The following is an 18,974-nucleotide window of genomic DNA, read 5'->3' on the forward strand; positions in this document are numbered from 1 at the left end:
ATGCTGAAACAGGTATTTTTTCAGATTCTACTGGCATTTTGTCAAATAATTATATACAAATAGTCAGATCAGGAGTTTAACACAGACCTACAAAGCTATGATCCTTTATATCTCCACTCACTGTATGAAGTATGAATGAATGCTTTACTAAAGGATTATTAAAATGTTCACCAATGAATCTCTTGCAAATCCAAGGTAGATTAGTCTTTCCAGACTTGAATATATCTATCTTGTACATAAAATTAGCTACTTGTCTGTCAACCACTGTAAATACATATTTGAGTATAAATGATTTTGACATTGGATACATTCAGACTGAATTCATCGTGTAACCTTCAAATGATTTCAACACAAAATTTAAGCATGGAAAGCAATTGCTTTAGTATCTATTGTAAAACTTATGAAAGAGCAATTTGATACATGACTACTCAGAAGTAAGCCCCACTGAGTTCAATAAAACTTACTCCCATGTAAGTGTATGTAGGCTTGCAGCCTTAATGTAGTTAATAAAACTGTATCTTTGGCGGGGGCGGGGGGGAAAGACTGGGTTAGTATTGTATTTGTATAGTAGAAATATATCAGGTTTGGTACATTGCCTCACTTTTTTATTCTTTGCATATTTGCAAAATTATTTCCAGCAGTTGTGTGTTTCTGGGGAAAAAAGCAAGGTTTAATAGGTATCTATATACAATGTGTACCAACTTTTCTAATGTTTTCATTTTAACAGTGTGCTGGAGAAACAAATTTATGCTGATAAACATCAATAACATATTCTTTTAACAGATTGCTTAGAATGAAAATAAAGCCCAAAGCAATGGCTATTCCTTGTGTCATAGTAAGTATAAGGATTTCATTTTAGTAAAATCTTGCCTAATAAAATTAAAATATTGCAAATAAATTTATTTCTAGTGCAGTTTAATGAACCATTATAAAGAACACTTTGAGTATGACGTTTAAGAGATATAAAGAAGGCAAGCATCTCTGTTTATACTGGCTCCATTAACAGATCCAATAGAAATATGTGGATTTTGACCTTAACCTTCCATATATGGTAGGTGTCTATCCCATGATTTTTTATTTTTTTGCCAGCACTAAGCAAATGGAGACCCTTGGTGTATCAGCTTAAGACTGTTAGGCACAACTTTTTTGCTTGGTGGAAAGTTTTATTGATAGATTTTCTTCAGAATGTGTATCAGCTGGACATTGCAGCCAGAAGGTATTTTCTATTTATGAGAGTTGTTTTCAATCACAAAGTTTGTTAATGGAAGGTAAGGCTATACTCAATATATAATAACAGAGTCTGAAACAAAATTATGAATGTGAGTCGGAAACCAGCTAGGGCATTTGAACTTGTATAAGTAAGTTATGTGTACAATTCACAGTGTTTATCTCCTTGTGAGAAAATTATTTGTATTGTGGAGGAGGCTGTGCTTATTTATAAATGTATATCTTATGGTGAGATTGGTTTAAATAGCTCAGGATAACTCTGTTATTGTGGGTGGGGGGCACTGCTTCTCTGGTGATGTGTAGTTCGATTTTTTGAAGAACGGTAATTGTATTAAAACATCATTCTTTTAAAAAGACATCAGTTACCAAAAAATATTCCCACTAGATTCTTTCCTAGCTTGAGTTTTTATGCACACAAAGGACAGATAAAAACACAATTAATGTAAAAAGACACTGTGCACCACCAAGTATGAATAAGGATGAGGTGCAATTGCTCTAAAAATGAAATCCAAGTCGAAGTGTGTTTAAATGATTCATTTTGCCCACCATCATTTGTATCTGCACATTATGAACTGTTGAAAGGTTTGTGGTTATCGTGTCAGATTGCTTGATGTTGGCACAGGGCAGGGTTTAGTGTAGGTTAAATATTTCTGAACTGACTTTTTATGTGGATATTTTTGCCCCTTTCCTTACGCAGCAGAGGACGAATCTGCTACGCGCGCCCAAGTCAAGTTCAGACGTGAATGTTGCGTGATATTATTATTATTATTTTTGTAAAGAGTGGACTCGATCGTCCCCTTCCTTATGGAGCTTCTCCCGGCTGGATCCCGCGTTTTGTCGTCCGCTTCGGGCTTCTCGTAAGAAACCTCACTTAAAAGAAACTGCCCCGTTCAGAGGGGCTTAAATCCGCCCCCCCCCAATATCCCCCAAGGCTCTCGGCTGAGGAAAGCTAATTATGCTCTCTCTTGCTCGGAAGGTGGAGAACTGGCTTTCCCGTGCCTCTTCTCCGAAGCTATAAATGGTTTGGTGGTGATGGTGCCTCAGAAGCAGCAGCAAAGAGAGAGAGAGGGAGGGAGAGAGAGAGAGAGAAATCCCGCGCGCTTCTTGACAGGGCGCGCTCGGGCCGCATTCTTCCCCCACAGCTGTTTATTCACATACCGCGGGATCCTTCATTTGCATACCCAAACTGCTCGCCAGCAAAGGTTTGCCTCTGAGGCAAGCCAGCCCAGGGCTCTCTCGGTTCGATTGTGTTAGCATTTATTTATTTTTTAAGGACAAGAGAATAGCTGTGGTTTGCATTACAAATAAACAAAAGGGGGAGAAGGAGAGAGAGAGAGAGAAGCCTCGAGGCAGACCTACAAGACTGGGCAAAAAAATAAAATATAAAACCACCTATATGGAGAGGGGGAAGAGATGAAGATTGGGCTGCCGCTCCTTTGTCTGCTCAGCCTCCCCACAGATAATATCTCCGGCCGCCTTTGCTGAGGAGCCGAGCGGGAGAGAGAGATCGCGCGCGCCGCGGCTTCTTCCCGAAGCGGCGTTTGAGCGGGAATTTCGGAGCAGCGGCGGCGTCCTCCTCAGAGCTGGGTGCTGCCGCTGCCGGAGACGGGCCCCTCGGTGCCACTTCCGACTTTAAGCCTTCCTGGGAAAGCCCTCGGTGGCTGTTTTCAATTTCTTCGCCGAAGACACACCGCCCTCCCTCAGCTCCGCTCCCCACAGCCACCCCACCTCTCTCTCCCTCACACACACACTCGCTTGGCAGGCACAGCCCGCGGCGGCAGCAGCAACAGCAACAGAAGTCAGTCAGTCCAGTCAGTCTCTCGCTCGCTCCTCAGCCACCCTCTGCTCTCAACTCGGATTTGCCCCTCCAAGACTGAGCTGCGCTTCTGGTCGAGGGGGAACTTAAAAAATAAAATAAAAAGTAATAACTTTTTTTTTTTTAAGCCCAAACCAGGCTGTAGAGAGAGAGAGAGCTTTTCACCTAGGAATTTTTAAAAAAACAACAACCAAAACAAAACTATGTGAGCAACGGTTGGTTGGGCTTTAAGTTAAGCGCCAGCGTGAAGGCAGCCCATAATACTTGGTGGATGCAGCAAAGCCGTTCACTGTAAGTACGAACCCGGCTGTTTCAAAAACTGCATGGATTTGACAACAGCTGCCCCATCTTGCAAAACAGGGAGAGAGGACATTTTTTTGTTTTTGTTTTTGCTTTCAGACGAAAAGCACCTTCGTCCGTGGCCTGTTTGCAAAACAAGTTTGTACTTTTCCAAGAATCTCAGTAATCTTCCACGCCTGGATCTCCTGCACGTTTCTTCTCTCTCTCTCTCTCTCTCTCTCTCTCTCTTTCTCTCTCCCCCCCCCCATTCCCACCTCTAATTAATATCTAATATACGTCACTTTTTGCAGTTAATTGTGTTTCCCGGTTCGCTTCGTAGCCTCCCCACAAATCAGATGCTACATGTCTCTCAGCTCTTTATTTGTGTTCAATTTGCGTTTTGTGCCTTGTGTTTGGGTTTTCTAAAGTGTTCGAGCGTCACTGAAAATAAAGAACACAATGCTGAGTGATCATATATATATTCCATGAATTTTTATAGACCTGGCTAAAAGGCACAAGAATTCAGAAGAACAGAGAAAGGGGGACATATGGCAGAGACTGACAGCTCTTGCCGAAGCAGGAAATCCTGCTTAATATGTTTAAATGCTGGCAAAGCTCTGCTGAACCTTAAAGGAGGGCTTTATCAAAATGGCAAAATAAACAGCTCCCTGACAATATTATATATGACGTTAGGTACTGCTGGAAACTCAACACTTCGAATTAGGAAACGACCTCTTTAAAGCCCAAGCATACTTTACATCATGTTTATGAATCTCCTTACTCACGAAATTTATAAGAATGTTTTTCTTGAAGCTGTTTTATGAACGTCAAAATATTCTTTAAAAAAACCCAAGAACAACAACCAGCCATCAAATTATATAAAATTACCCTCGAGCCCAAATTTTAGGCGCACTTTAATGGGGAGGGTGAGTGCAGAAGTCACTTTTAAAGCCGATAATAAATGTAAGTTTATCTTTTAATGAAAGGAAAGTCCAGATGGTCAGCTTTAGGGATAATTTTTTTAGATCATCAGAATGGTGTGTGTGTGAGACTGTTTTGTTTTATTTTTTTGTCTCTCTTCCCCCTCCCCTTCATGCATACTTTCTGGAATCTGCATTTTAAGGTTTCTTGGAGGTTTCTTTCTACTAGCCTCAAGAGAATTATGGATTTCATAAATGCATGACGCTGCGTGTGTATGAAATACATATTAATGGAATTTTGGCATTACCTGAGGTTCAGCTTTGTTGCTTAATGACCTATCTTTAGCTTTAGGAAGCTAAAAACCCAGCACAGTGACAGATTTTTTAAAAAAAAAAAAAACACAAGCCATTGTTTCAGTTGTGGTGGTCGCAGCAGGGGTTAACACAGATCCAAATGAGAGGGAACAAATGAGTGGGGTTTTGTTGAATGTTTAATAGTAACTAAAAAGTTGTTACACAAAGTGCAACATACAATGCAATGCTGGGCATGTTTACTTGGAAGTAAGTACCATTGTGTACAAAATAAGAGACTTTAAGATTGCAACTTCAAAGTTACATTTTTGTTGTTTCAGAAGCATTGTCACAGTGACATATGTCTTCTGTTTTTAAATTTCAGTGATATGTCAAAATTTCAGATGTATTTAGGGAGATTATCATTATAATATTCTGTTTGGGGGATTGATGCACTAATTTAATCTAGTTTTAATAATATGGTTACATTTTTTAAAGCACATGGTTTAAAAAAGTGCATTTAAATATTTTAGCATTTGGAGGTAGCCCTTATTGAAGATTGGCAGGGTTTTGTAAAATACTGAAGTTAAGAATTGTGGTTTTCTTCATTTTTTTTTATTTCCATTTTTGTCAATGTTTTATGTTGAAGACGTTAACTTTGCGGGAAAAAATGCAGTTTCAGATATAAAAAAATATGATTAGAAAGTTCCCATTGTCTTTACAATTTCTGGTTTAGATCACAACTGTGGTTGAAAGTAAGTTACTAACTCACATGTGAGCTATATTTGTTTGAATAAGCATAGCATTTTTTACTTTGATTTTTTTCTTTCAGCTGGAAGAAATGTTCTAAATTATAGTCATTTTATAAGGATTGCTTCTAGCAAGTGAAAAAAGTCTGGAAAACCAATAATTTAGACAAGTACCTACATTTTATTTGTTCTATGGTGCTGAGATTTAGAATCCCTTCCCATTTACAGTTTACTTTTCACAGAACATTATTAACTTTTTGGCTTCATACATGATTTTCTGTCAGATGCTTTTGATTTGTAATTTACCAAAGTATAATAAACAGTGCAAAAGTCATGAATTTTCTCCTGCATCTTGAGCTCTGTGGTAGGGAAAATGTGATAAAATGTGTACCTTAAGTCTTGTTTGATGATCTCTCAAAGCAAGTTTGCCTTCTGGAAATAATTTCTGGGGTTGAAGAGCATGGTATTAACAGATTTAATGTGGCTATTCAGTGGATTGGTGGAGTACTATGTGAGGTTTAACAAAATGAGAGCGACAAATTGAACATCAACAAAACCTACATCTGTGAAGAATTATAAATTTAATTAGGAAAAAACCCAAAATTAAAAGATCTCATTAACTAATCAGAATTAGACGTTACTGCTTTAAGATACTTAAGTGTCATTTTGGTGTTATTTAAGATGCTAGTAGCTTTGCCATCACAATCCTTTCTTTTTCATTTTAGAAATACTAAGAGGCAATGTTAGTCAAACATTTTTTAGCCTTTTAAAGCCACTTCCTAAGTAGTAATCATGTGATTTTTCATAAGGAGCAATAAGTTTTATTTAAAATATTGTTGGCCTGATTTCCCTGCGCATGGCATTTGCTCATTGTAGCAATTCTCCCTCCCATTTTTAAAGTATTCTTTCTTGAGTAGATTTTAATTATTGCTGTAATCTTCCTACTTGTGTAATAATTAATGAGCCATAGAAGACCATATACTTTGTTTGTAAGGCTGTATTAGATGACAGTAGATGCAGACATATTAAAGTAGCAGTAACGGTGAAACGCTATTCATACATATGTTGCTTTCCAAAAACTGGGCATCCTAAGTGCAGTTACTCACTGCACTGTAATTTCACATCCTGCAAAAAAACCTGAAAGCATGTAAAGTGTAGCATTTTGTAAATTGTAACTAATTTCACCAACATCTGTGTCTAATTGTTGTCTGCATTTGCATTCTTGAGAGTAGATTTATTTTTCCTGTACCACTATGTGGATTCACTTGACCAATCTAAGTAAGGATTAGTAGTTTTAAAGTTATTTTGATTAAAGAATCATTTTTAAATACCATAACACACAACACATGGTTTAAATAATCCTTAATAGGAAAAGGACTGTAACTGAAGTATGACGAATGAAAATGAAGGTCTTGGATATGAACTCTCACAGCTTACAGAATCTTAAAAAGATATGCTAATATCTGCAGCATATGAGATATATATATATACACACTAGTAGTTATTTAAAGACAGAGGTAATAGAATATTTTCAGAACAATTTTTGTTCATTGTCTGTAATTGACAAATTATATTCTACAACATCAGCAAAATAATATACAAAACATTAATACATATTACTAGAAGTTCAATTAATTATTATATTTAAATGGCCCTCCATATTGTTAATAAGAGATAACTGTAAAGTATGCATCATTCCCTCCTATAATTTATTAAAGGTGTACAGAAGTACAAGGAGAGAACATATCCTGAAGCCATTCCACCGCAGTGTCTAGGGTTAAGAGTAAAAAGTTTCCATCTTACACTTGGGTCCTTTGTATTTTCCTTTTTAAAAAATGTCTTAGCTGTTGCAAATACACATTTCATACTCCAGTTTGATTTGGTTTGCTATGGTCTATTAAAAAGCACACTATGCAGCATTTTAAATACCTTTGGTGGGGGGAGAGTTACAGTTTTCCTATCTGTGTTAGTACATGCTTTTTGCTATTGTGTGTAACATTATCTGTTGTCTGGCTGCTTATACGAGTGGTGTACTCCTGCTAAAGTAGTAATTCTGTCTGTGATTAAAAATAACAAAAACTAGAGGCACACAAGTGAGATTTTCCTGGATGACTTTTATGGCACTTAAAATGCCTCATCTTGCTTGTCTTTGTTCTGTGATCATGTAAGAGATGTCAGTTCAGGTTGGGTGGAATTCTGAATTCAGACATTTAGACAATGTATGTCCTTGCTGGGGAAGTTTTGTTTGTGCTTACAAGCCAGCAGCCAGTCTTCACCTGGGCTTTATCACCTGCTGGCAGTTGTTAGTGGCTTTTTTGCCGGGTGTGTGTGTGTGTGTGTGTGTGTGTGTGTGTGGAAACTGGTATCAAAGGCTATTCATTTAAACACAACCTTACACATTTTTAATAAGATGCAGCAGCACTGCACTAAACTAGTGAGGGTCTAGATTTCAAACATTATTGAATCTCTCACCCACCCTAGTCCAAAGAGTGTACATTCACAGAGAATGCAAAAGAGCAGTTCATGACCACGGAGTTCATTTTAGAAATATATTTTTGCGTACTGCTCGTATTCATTCATTCTGAAGTGTATGCTCTTCTTTTTTAGTTTAACTTGATTGTAGGGAGAGGTGCAGATAAGAGGAAGGGGAATTTCTGGCCTAGATAAACATAAACATTCAGGAACTTTCAGTCAAATTATAGGAGCCTAGCATTGCATTTGACTTTAAATCCTTCAGTGTTGGTTTGCAGTCTTCAAAGTTGGCTGGAAACTGGACTTGCAAACTTAAATGACAGAGTGGAAGGAGGAGGGAGGGATGAAAACTAACATGATAAGGATAAGATCTGTCAAGAGTTAAAGGAGTGGGAGGGTGATGTGTTTCAGCCAGTGATAACAAAAACTGAAAGATCTTCAGAGGATGCTGGGGGAGAGCATTAGGGAGCTTCTTCCCTTTGCTAGATATATTTTCTCTGTTAATAGCTACCTTACCCAGGCACCTCTTCCTAAACTACCTTAGCAAGACTGCTTTGCATGTTGATTGGGGGAGGGGAAATCCAGTGTGCAGCTGTCATAGGCCAGTGATGAATCACTATCCCGTCATTTGGCTGCCTTCCCCATGACATGGGCAAGGGGGGGGGGATAGACCTGCTGGAGGAAACAACAGTTGAGGCTTCAATTTAAAGACAATATGTCTTTCACTGCAGCAGTAACCCCCTCCTTCTCTTTTGGTTAAAAGACAGCATTACCATCCCCAGGAAGATTTCTTTGTTTAGTTAGATTAAGACCTGACATGAACGTAGAATAACAGAGGCTTCTATTTGTGTCCCTGGTTTGCAGGTGCAAAAATCCCAAACCAGTTCAGATGTTGCTGTTTCATCCATTTACAGGTAAGGATAAGATCAAAGTGGCCTATCTGTAGGGGGGAAAACTACTTAGAATGAAGTTATTTTACTCCATGTGAAAGACATATGAATGATATTTGATTGTTGTTCATTTTAAACTGGAGAATATTGTTTCACTGCTTTGAGAAGTAATTTAAATATGCACTTTTAAATAAAGGTTCTGCTCAGCACTAAAATGTTTTATAATTCATGTATACACTTCTGTGTATTTTAAAATTGTTTGGATTTGGTCATGAAAGTAACACCAGTAGTCTAGCATTTAAAAGGACTCCAACTGGTAATTTTTAAATGGAGCATTATTAGTGAGAAAATTTGTAGTGTGAAAGCAATATAACTGTGAAAAGTAAAATACATATTTATGTTAGAAAATGTGCAATGGAATTCTGTGCATGCTTCCTTGGTAGTAAATTCCACTGAGTTGAGTGGGGTTTACTCTTAAGGAGGTGCACAGCTTTGCAACCAAAGTTAAACTGATTTGGTGGACTTCAAGTATATTGTGCAAACTTTTCCTGATAATATTTAACCCAATAATATTACGAAAGCAAAATTTGTTAGCATATTGTAAACTTTGGGCTTAATGCAAACTGATACTTCATTACATAGAAATGTATCAAGTGTTCCAAAACTTTCTTCATGCCGAAGGGCCCTTATTCTAGAGTACATGATTTGAACATTGCCCCTTAACTATATTATGCAGATCTTCTATTCAGTATAAATCTAATGGAAGTTGAGTATTATAAAAGCTATTATGATCAGGAATCATAAGCACAGTTAAGGTACAAGAGAGGCAATATATTCTATAAAATATTGACAATTTGCACTGATTCTGTTCTTGTTTCACTTTAAGTGACAGTTCAAGTACTGCAAAGTGCTAAGGCATACTAATGCCTGTATGGATTCACTGTATATTGGCCTTATCCCTTTTCAATTGGGCACGCTTTATGTAATCCACAAAGCAAACAAGAGAGCAGACATAATAATGTTTTAATGCTGCATTTGTTTCAACGGAAGCAGAAGAACAATTAAGTAGTTTGCCAGAGTAAACACATACATCAGGAATATCTCATTCCTTGTCAGTTGAGCGTAGGTTCAACTATTGCTTCAAGTGTTTTATTTGGTTTGGAGGCCCATTAAATCGTAATTGGGTGGTAAATGATATGCAAGTGAACAGTGTGACTGTATTGCACTTGGGATGTGCTTTTAAATGCATTTTAATTTTTGTCTCTAATTTTGCGCTTTATAAAAATGTGTAGACAAGCAGGTATAAATGTATTTTAAATCTGTTAAGGATTGTGTATTATACAGAGCCATTATGAAATGAGTGTATGAAACGACTCAAAAATGTAAGGCAAACTAAGGAAGTAATAATGTATATGAAATAGTAAAATCAATGGTAGGACATGGGTTGTACTTCCACAGTCAGATCTGAAAGCAGTAGTCAATTTTTCTACTCACTTTTTTTTTTTAGGTCTATGGAAATGCAGGATCTAGCCAGCCCTCATAGTCGACTAAGTGGTAGTAGTGAATCTCCCAATGGTCCAAAACTTGATAATTCTCACATAAATAATAATTCCATGACACCCAATGGCACAGAAGGTGAGTTGTTGGTGGGGTTTTTTGTGATATGATGGGATTACTTTAGACCTCAGTTTTCACTGAGATGGTAAATGTGTGTCTGGACTATGCCACTTCGGACTAAAGGTGGGGGCTTTCATGACAGAATACTCCTTCATACAACAACAGTCTTCTGCACATAGACAAAGCGGCATGTCAGGGAAAGTATCCTTCAGCTTCCTGTCAGCTAGCTTTCTATCTGGTGGATTTTACTATTATTTTGGATGGAGGAGCTCCCATCTGGAAACTGAAATGGTAGAGCCTTTACACACTAGTTTACCACCTCAGATTGTCAGGCCTTGCCTTTCTATTAGATATGAAATACTGTATAACTAGATAACATTCCAGTGGTTATTCATGGGCACTTACTGAAGTTTGACTATAGCAATGACAGTGATGTGAAACATCTATCAAATGAGTTATCCATTTACCCACCATTCCCATGCCCTTTACCCAAAACATTTTTTTGGTCTGAGTTCTAACTGAAGACTATTTGGGTTATCAGATTATACTTTTAGCCTCCATTACCTCTAAATCTAATGGAGCTGCATTGTATTTTGTCAGATAGACCATTTTTGTCCCCTTTCTCTAAATTAAAATAATGCAAATTTGTATCTTTAGGATTGCAACCTTAGTCAATACTAATGACTGACCACTGCCTTTTGGATAAAGACATCTGATTGAGGATGTAGTCATAGCATACTTACCTGTGAATAAAGATCTTTAAACACAGAGACTTGATTCCAGACATGCAGAGGACTGTGCTGTTTATCTTTTTTTGTGTGCGCATACACCACTGACTTCTGATTTTAAAATTGGAATGTAAGCATATTGTTTTATCTTAACAAAATCCAGAAAACTTTTCCTGTTGATAAACACACTTACATCAAAGTTAAGTTTTAATGTGATGGCTCCAAGTAAAGAGAAAAATGGTGCACTGGTAAGGAGAAAAAGAACTCCTTTAATAGGACCAACCAATATGTTATGAAATTGTGATTTCCCCAGAAGTCTTTATCAGGCAAGGTATCCCCCAGAGCAAGGGATAGTGGGTGCATGAGGAAATGAGGAAAATTAAAAAGGAGTACAAAAATTAGTCTGGATGTTGAATCAAGGTTATATTTTAGAGATTGTAGACTGCAGGAACACAGCCTGAAGCACTGCCTTTAATTAATTAGTTAACAATTTTAAAAAGAAATGGAAAACTTCTGTACATTTTTGTACGTATTCTTTTGGGACATGTGTGGAAAAAGTACTAGCTTTTTCATTTTCTTTGCAATTTTCCTTTAGGTGACATGACTCTGCTCAGCACTGCAGACTGGTTGTTAAATACTAATACACAGACCACTGCAGGTTTGTGTAGTAACGGTGAATGCACAGTTATTAGCATGCGTTTTAAGGTTTGCAAAAATATTAAAAGGTTCTGACTGATTGTATCTAATCAAAACTGGAAATGCTGTGGTTCGCCCTCATTGATAAATAAGCAAAGTCATAACCCTTTATATGATTTCCATAGGTAAACTCCTTTGAACGCTACAGCTTCCAATTTGGCATGCATAGGGTTAGGGTATAAATATAGTTTTCAAGCAAAATGTTAGCACAAAAGCCAATTTTTAAATTGGTTGCTGTGAGGCGGGATAGGACTTTGCTTCACAATTACTTATATAGTAACTAAGGAATACACCGAGAGCTGTTTTATCTCCTTAAAATGAATTTGATGTTTTGTGTGTTGGGGTGTATTACTTACCCTTGTCCCTATTTGTTTTCCTTTTGTTTATCTGTTGGGGGTAGAGGATAATAATGGTCTAGGACAGACATTTGGATAGTAATAGTAACTTGGAGGCGGGCAAGAGAGTATAAACTATTAAAAGGAAATCTTACTTTAAATAAAAGTATTTTGAAAAATCATAGGATTGATGGAGATGCTGTTAGTGTTTGGTTTCCACGTGCTTCTCTTGAAATTAATGTACATAATGTGTAATCTGCTTGTTTGCTGCATGTGAGATAGAAAGATGTCACTGAATAGTCAGGTGGTCAACGTCTGATGGTAGAATGGATCAGATTCTAATGTGAACTCTGATCACTCCTTTGGCAATCTTAATCCTGTTACAGTATGTGTTTTAAATTAATTCTGAAGTAAAGTTAAGTTTTATGTCATTATAGACAGGTCAAGCTGCTTTCACTGATTTTTTTTTACATGTACTCAATAAAACAGCTCTGTCCAAACCCCATATTCTTTAATTTCTTTCAAATGTGCTGCAGGAGGATGTGGTTGATAGATATCTATCTGTTAGTAGCTAATATTTTTCACTTCACACTTAGTGGTTAACCTTTTACGGCAAGAAATTGGGATGTAGATGGGTGCCAGTGGTCTGGTATAATCAAAGTTTAGTGCTGATTCCTGCAGCATTAGTTCAAGAATGAACTAAATTATAGAAACTCCTTGTTGCAGTATGTGGAAAATGTTACTGTCTTAACATGATCCTCAACATATTTCTGCAGAAGGGCATCAGGATGTGAAAGTATTTACTTCAGCATTAAGCATAGTTGCGACTGAAGTTTATTCATTTAGTTGTTTAACAGAGACTTAGCCATTCTTGCAATAAATCAGTTACAGAAATAGTTGTATGCCATATCTAATGGGCCATAAATTCATGTTAGGAATATACGAAATTTTAGTTTTCATCTCTCTCAAGCCTTGCTCTGAGCCAAGTTGGAAAACAGTAGCTTATACCTGATACGAGGGGAAATAATAATTGGTAGTTGGTGGAACTGCATAAGTGCTTCCCAAGAAATAACTTTTGTGGATAATGAATGTGAACAGAATTTACCAATACAAGATGGGATGTCATGATTGGCACAAAAAGCCTTGATTGTTCATCCAGATAGTGGGCATTCCGGCAACAGTCTATCAATATAGAACTACCTAGTGCAAGATGTGAATACTGAAGGGAATAAGCAAATTTGAGTTTAAATCAAACTGCTAATGGCATGAAGTGCCATTTTAGGATGTAAGTAGCCATGATTCTCAGAATAAGAAAGGAGAACCATTTTCTCAATTGCTTTCTAGACCACAGCTAGCAAACATAGTACACTCAATACATGTTGGACTACAATGCCCATCAGTCCTTACCAGCTTCTATCTGATAAAAAAATGTATGCTACATTCACTTTGCAGTTAAGCTTAGGTGTGTACATTTGAGACAGGAGTTGCATATGCATAGACGAGAGTTTCATGAATAGGAGTTAGGATGGTGGAGATGCATGGAAACAAAACAGGTAATGCACATTGGTTGAAAATATCCCTGCCTCCTCTCTGGTGTGTGCAGCAATGTGAAAGTGTGACTTGAAATTTGAAATGTGACTTAAGCAAATATGATGTTTAAGCAGAGGTTGGATGGCCATCTGTTATGGATGCTTTAGCTGAGATTCCATCATTGCAGGGGGTTGCGCTAGACGACCTTTGTGGTCTCTTCCAAGTCTGCGATTCTATAATTCTATGAAACACAATTAGGAAGAACAACCTCACTGAATGATGGGTGTTGTAGTCCATAATGTGTGCAGTCTGCTATACCTGCTACAGAATATGTATATTCTTTTGCATATATATACACTGTGCTAAAGTTGTCAGTTGGTTTTAATACTGTGGTAGACTAGCTGATATTAAAAGTTCTGTTTGGCTTGTTTTAATAGAAAATGGCTGTATGTGGCTGTTGCATGTGCTGTTATGGAATATGTTGAGTATGTGATTTAGATTTACGTGTGTACTGCTTCATTGCAATTACTTCCTTTTTTGTATGCCTGCTTATGTAGTGTTATTGTGAGAAATATTGTGCAATGTTGTATTGGACATAGATACCTTTTACAGGAAAGGTACACTGCACTCCTTAGCCCAATATTCCCTTGAGCAATAGGTACAGCACGCAAGATGAATCCATTTTGTGAAAGGGATCCTGCTGTAGGGCAGGCAGCTTGGACTTGATAACCCACTGAACTTTAGAACCTAACACACACAATATATTATTCTGATGCCAGCAGATCTTTTGGGGAGTGGCTGTGTGTAGGTGGGTGCTTTATGAGAATTAATGTATTTTAGGTGGTAGAATACTAACACCCTGGCAATAAATGCAGTGGGTGAAATCCAAGAGCTATGGGGGCAGTTTCTATGCATTCTAAGTTGCAGCTTCTGAGTTTACCTGCCTATTGAATCAGTTTATGATACTCAAAACACTTTTTATGGAAGTCAGGGACTTTTTGGGGTGGCCTCTGATGCAATATGTGCTTGGAAGAGGAGACAACAAGTATTTGATCTTTATATCTTTTCACATCCCACATTGGGACAGCTGACCTAAAAGCCATTTTTGCAACAAACTCTGGCAATACATGTGGGAAAGTTGTTCTTTAGATCTGAAAGGAATATGGTTTGCATTTTCTGAATGAGTCATTTTATAGGCAAGACATATCTCAAGTTTTATGTTTCATTTATTGGACTGAAGGTGCAAGGTGTTAGATTCTACTGTGTATCTTAAGGAAAGAGGAAGGATAGCATTTGTTTTTATTGCAGGAATTAGGCTTTTTGTAATATTGTTTTAAAAACAATAAAACAGCTTATTAAACATGTGTATGATACATCTTTCTTTCCCCCTTTTTCTAATTGAAAGAGCAATCCACTGCAGTGTTTGCACAAACTGTCCACAGTTAAATCATATAGCAATATCTTGTTCTTTGAAAGCATTACTTGTGAAGGTGCATCTATTTTATTGTATTTTTACACTGTCATGACATTTTATACAGGAATTCATAAAAAAGAATACCTGTTGCTATATAATATCTGGAAAAGATACAGAGATATAAATGGGGGGATCAGAATTGTTACCTCCTTTAAAACCTAAGGCATTTTAGGAAGATATACATTTTTTTCTCAGAATGGATCAAGGAAAAGTTATATGTGTCGCCACTGTTCATTGATACCAAAGTTCTTGATACCACACCCCTTGAAAATTGGTTAGACAAATAGTTTAAGAACCCTTAAATTCTTAATTTGTGGAATTAATTTCTGCATTCTCAGAGTGTGTGCAGATATAAACAATGAGCATACAAACCTTTATGGCAAAGTTACTCAAGAATTTTCAGCTTGGGCTCTGACTTCAAAACTTAGTCTTCTTTTGGAGCCCGCACTCTACATAAATAATATTTTACGCAGATGAGCATACAGACACCTTTGCATGCAATCACAGCACTGTCATTATGGAAAGGCTAGAATGAGAATTTGTATCTCTTGTTCCACTCCTAGTAACATGTGCAGCAATTTAACAGGAGATGCTGTATGTTCAAATATCAGAACCCTCATTTTCAAATCACAATGGGATGGTGAGGAAGGTGCTGTCACCTCACAAATCCAGTGTTGATCAATAAGGGTCCTTGCCAGGTCCTAGAAAGGAAGAAAGGCAGAGCCTACTAAAGGTCCTATCCTTCCTATAACTTGGTCCATTCTCACATCTGAATGGGCTTTGACCTATAAATATTGAAAATAGAATAATAATAAAATATAAGGCTGGATTCAGCTACCCTGTTCCACTAGTAGAAGCCAGCTTGAGGACCCCTGCTAGTGTAAAGGGGCTTCCTGTTCTTCCCCCCTACGACTCTCACCCCCCCCAAAAAAATCCACTCTGAGAGGTCAGAAGACTTCCCCACCTCGACCAAGGTACAAGGGACAGAGGGGAAGTCATTTCATCAAGCAAGCAGAAATGACAGAACAATTTCTTCATTGCTCTGTTGAATTCCACCCACATACTTTAATATATGCTTATTGCAATGGTTTTATGTGGACTTTTAAAGTGTTATCTAACATGGGGCATTTGAATGAGGTAATTGAAAATTCTAATAAATAAATTAAGAGTGCTATGAATGTCCAAGAAAAATAATATGTTCACTGAATATCACATACACACACATTCTGGCTCAGTATTATTATTATTTTAATACATGCTAGTGCGAAGTTGTCCATTATCAAACCTTACAGTATAAGAAGGAATGGAAAATTATGGAGTATTCATGGACAGGAAGAAATTTCAGATGAAATTTAGGGATACTTTGTGCTGTTTGGAGGCTGAGCCTGCTCTGACGTACTGTCACTGCATGCAACAGGGAGAATGCAACAGGACATGCAAAAGGAAGATGCTTAATTGTGATGGGTGACAAAAACATCTTCCAGTTTTTCAGTATATTTTTGCTTAAACTTCAATAAGTCAAACAAATTTAACAATTAATGTTAAATTTTAGTAAAACAACAGCAAAAGACTAAGGGTGGTGTCCAGTGTTAGTCATACTCAGAGTAGACTCAGTAAATCAATAACTGGCGCACTGAGTATGACTAATGTGGGATACCAGCCCAACAATTTTATTGTGGCTAAATGTTTGCGGGTCAGAATCCTTTTCATTGTATCTGAATTCATTAGGCTTAATAGTACCACAAAATTTCTTGCTATTTTTGATACAGCCAACTAACATAGCTGTTCCTGAAGTTTATTTTCAGTGAATATCATCAATAGTAAATCTATTCGGAAAATTGAATAAAGACAATAAATATGAGATTTAGGTCTGCAATTGTATTTCTTTTAGTAGTAATCTCCATAAATGCAAAGATCTATCTGCATAAACTGTTCATTGTGCATACGACTACAATGCATTTGTGCTGTCAGATATCGTAGTACTTCAGTGGTCTGTGGGTCTCCTCAGATTTGTGTGGTCGTACATGCAGCCAATTTACTGCTGCGTCAGCCACTGTTAGTTCAGCATTACTGTAATGAGAATAATAAGGGAGTAATGCAGCAATGTATTCTGAAGTAGCAAAAAAACCCACTTGTGCCTGTATAAAGCTGTAGGAAGAATGGGATCATCATAGGCTATGTTTGTAATCCACAAGCCTTTCATGCTGAGTGGTCCTGTTGTGGTTAGACATAGTACTACATAATAAGTGTTTGGGTTGATATGCATTTAGAAGCCTTAACTCATTTATTTTGAGTAACCTTGTCATGTCATACTAATGGATGATGCATGCAGCCTCCATCAGACACCTAAGCATTTTCACCAGCATTCCATGTGGAGCTGTTATGTATAGTGAAGGCAGGGGTCTTGCTTTATCTTAAATTATTTCCAACTGAGAGCTGGCATTAGGAACATCTCATCAGTACTCACTAGCCTTCAAGTTGCACTGATTTAAAACAAGAGGGATTACTATGAAATCCTATACATGCCACTCAGAAGTAAGTCCTATTGAATCCAATATGGATTACTCCCGGGTAAGCAGGTATAGAATGACATCTGTAAATAAACAAAATGAATTATTTAATAATTTACTTAAATCAAGTTGTTCAGTAAGTTACTCATGTATTTTCTGAACAAGAGCTTATAATAAATGGCTGATGAAACAAAACCTATTTAGTTGGCATATTTAGCTGGATCACTGGGATCACTGGGGAGTGGAGGCTTTAAGGCCTTCTAATGATCCTGATGCAGCCAAGATCACTGTCTGCAATGGCAAAAGCAAAATGAAAACAGTGGCATGGATAGTTCTGGGATTTCTGGAGGGAGGTACACTACCCTGTAATTTTGCATTAGTAGCATGGGGACAGTAATCTTTTGATCACTGGGATCTCCTTTATATATTCCCACTCACCCACTCCAGTCTGTGGGACTAGCACTGTTACAGGTGCCATATAATGCTTGTTCTTCAATTGTAAGAAATCAATCTTTTAGTGTGGTTCCCTGCTGTATAGAGGAACTCCCCGCCTGTAGACATATGGCAGGTGCCTGCTTAAAACCTTTTTGTTTAGGCAAGCTAATCTAGACATGCAGAAGGTACTTAGGTTTTAATCTGTTTTTAGCTGATTGTTGATTATAATCAGTGTTTGAATTTTTTAATACCTGTTTTTAACTGTCTTTTTGTTGATATTTTAAATGTTTTGTTTTGTAAACTGCTTCAAGGTTTTATTACAATCAAGCAGCTTAAATCACCATCCTAATGCTTACTATCAGTATGGAAAGTGATTGTTTTTCTTTGCCATCCGATTGCTGCCCAATGAGCTGGAGGGAGTTAATAGGGCTCCCCGGGAACTTGGCAGGCTGTACGGAGAACAGCCAAGAGCTGCTTGCAGCCTATGGGTTACTGTGTGTTTTATCTTACTACTGTTGTTGTTGTTGTTGTTTAGTCGTTTAGTCATGTCTGACTCTTCGTGACCCCGTGGACCAGAGCACGCCAGGCACACCTGTCTTCCACTGCCTCCCGCAGCTTGGTCAAACTCATGTTGGTAGCTTCGAGAACACTGTCCAACCATCTCGTCCTCTGTAGTCCCCTTCTCCTTGTGCCCTCAATCTTTCCCAACATCAGGGTCTTTTCCAGGGAGTCTTCTCTTCTCATGAGGTGGCCAAAGTATTGGAGCCTAAGCTTCAGAATCTGTCCTTCCAGTGAGCACTCAGAGCTGATATCCTTCAGAATGGATAATAATAATAATAATAATAATAATAATAGTAATAATAATAATACTTTATTACTGTATTTATACCCCACCCATCTGGCTGGGTTTCCCCAGCCACTCTGGCGGCTTCCAACCGAATATTAAAAACAATGTAGCATCAAACAAATAATAATAATTTGATTTTCTTGCATTCCATGGGACTC

The 18,974-nt window shown here is 37.5% G+C and overlaps 1 protein-coding gene and 1 long non-coding RNA gene across 28 annotated transcripts in view; one reads left to right on the top strand and one right to left on the bottom strand.

Annotated features, from left to right (window-relative positions):
• Window positions 1-531: 531 nt before the first annotated feature.
• Window positions 532-2,017, bottom strand: LOC128417365 (uncharacterized). Its single transcript, XR_008331449.1, has 2 exons — window positions 1,921-2,017; window positions 532-651 (listed from the first exon to the last, which is right to left on the bottom strand). It is a non-coding gene; the product is annotated as an uncharacterized LOC128417365 (long non-coding RNA).
• Window positions 1,198-18,974, top strand: part of EYA1 (EYA transcriptional coactivator and phosphatase 1) — an 86,827-nt gene continuing 69,050 nt past the window's right edge. For 2 of the 27 annotated variants that reach the window (XM_053395872.1, XM_053395877.1), the window contains exons 1-4: window positions 1,915-2,084; window positions 8,619-8,668; window positions 10,152-10,279; window positions 11,585-11,662. In XM_053395872.1, coding sequence (XP_053251847.1) covers window positions 1,971-2,084; window positions 8,619-8,668; window positions 10,152-10,279; window positions 11,585-11,662 — 370 coding nt within the window. In that variant the 5' untranslated portion in view covers window positions 1,915-1,970. Of the gene's footprint in view, window positions 1,217-1,249; window positions 1,269-1,909; window positions 2,085-3,184; window positions 3,335-3,375; window positions 3,482-4,714; window positions 4,804-4,840; window positions 5,453-8,618; window positions 8,669-10,151; window positions 10,280-11,584; window positions 11,663-18,974 lie in introns of those variants that run through there. The other 25 variants (XM_053395881.1, XM_053395871.1, XM_053395870.1 and 22 more) reach the window with 21 other exon arrangements.

Source organism: Podarcis raffonei, chromosome 7 (genome assembly GCF_027172205.1).
Source record: "Podarcis raffonei isolate rPodRaf1 chromosome 7, rPodRaf1.pri, whole genome shotgun sequence".
In the NCBI taxonomy this organism is placed as follows: Eukaryota; Metazoa; Chordata; class Lepidosauria; order Squamata; family Lacertidae; genus Podarcis; species Podarcis raffonei.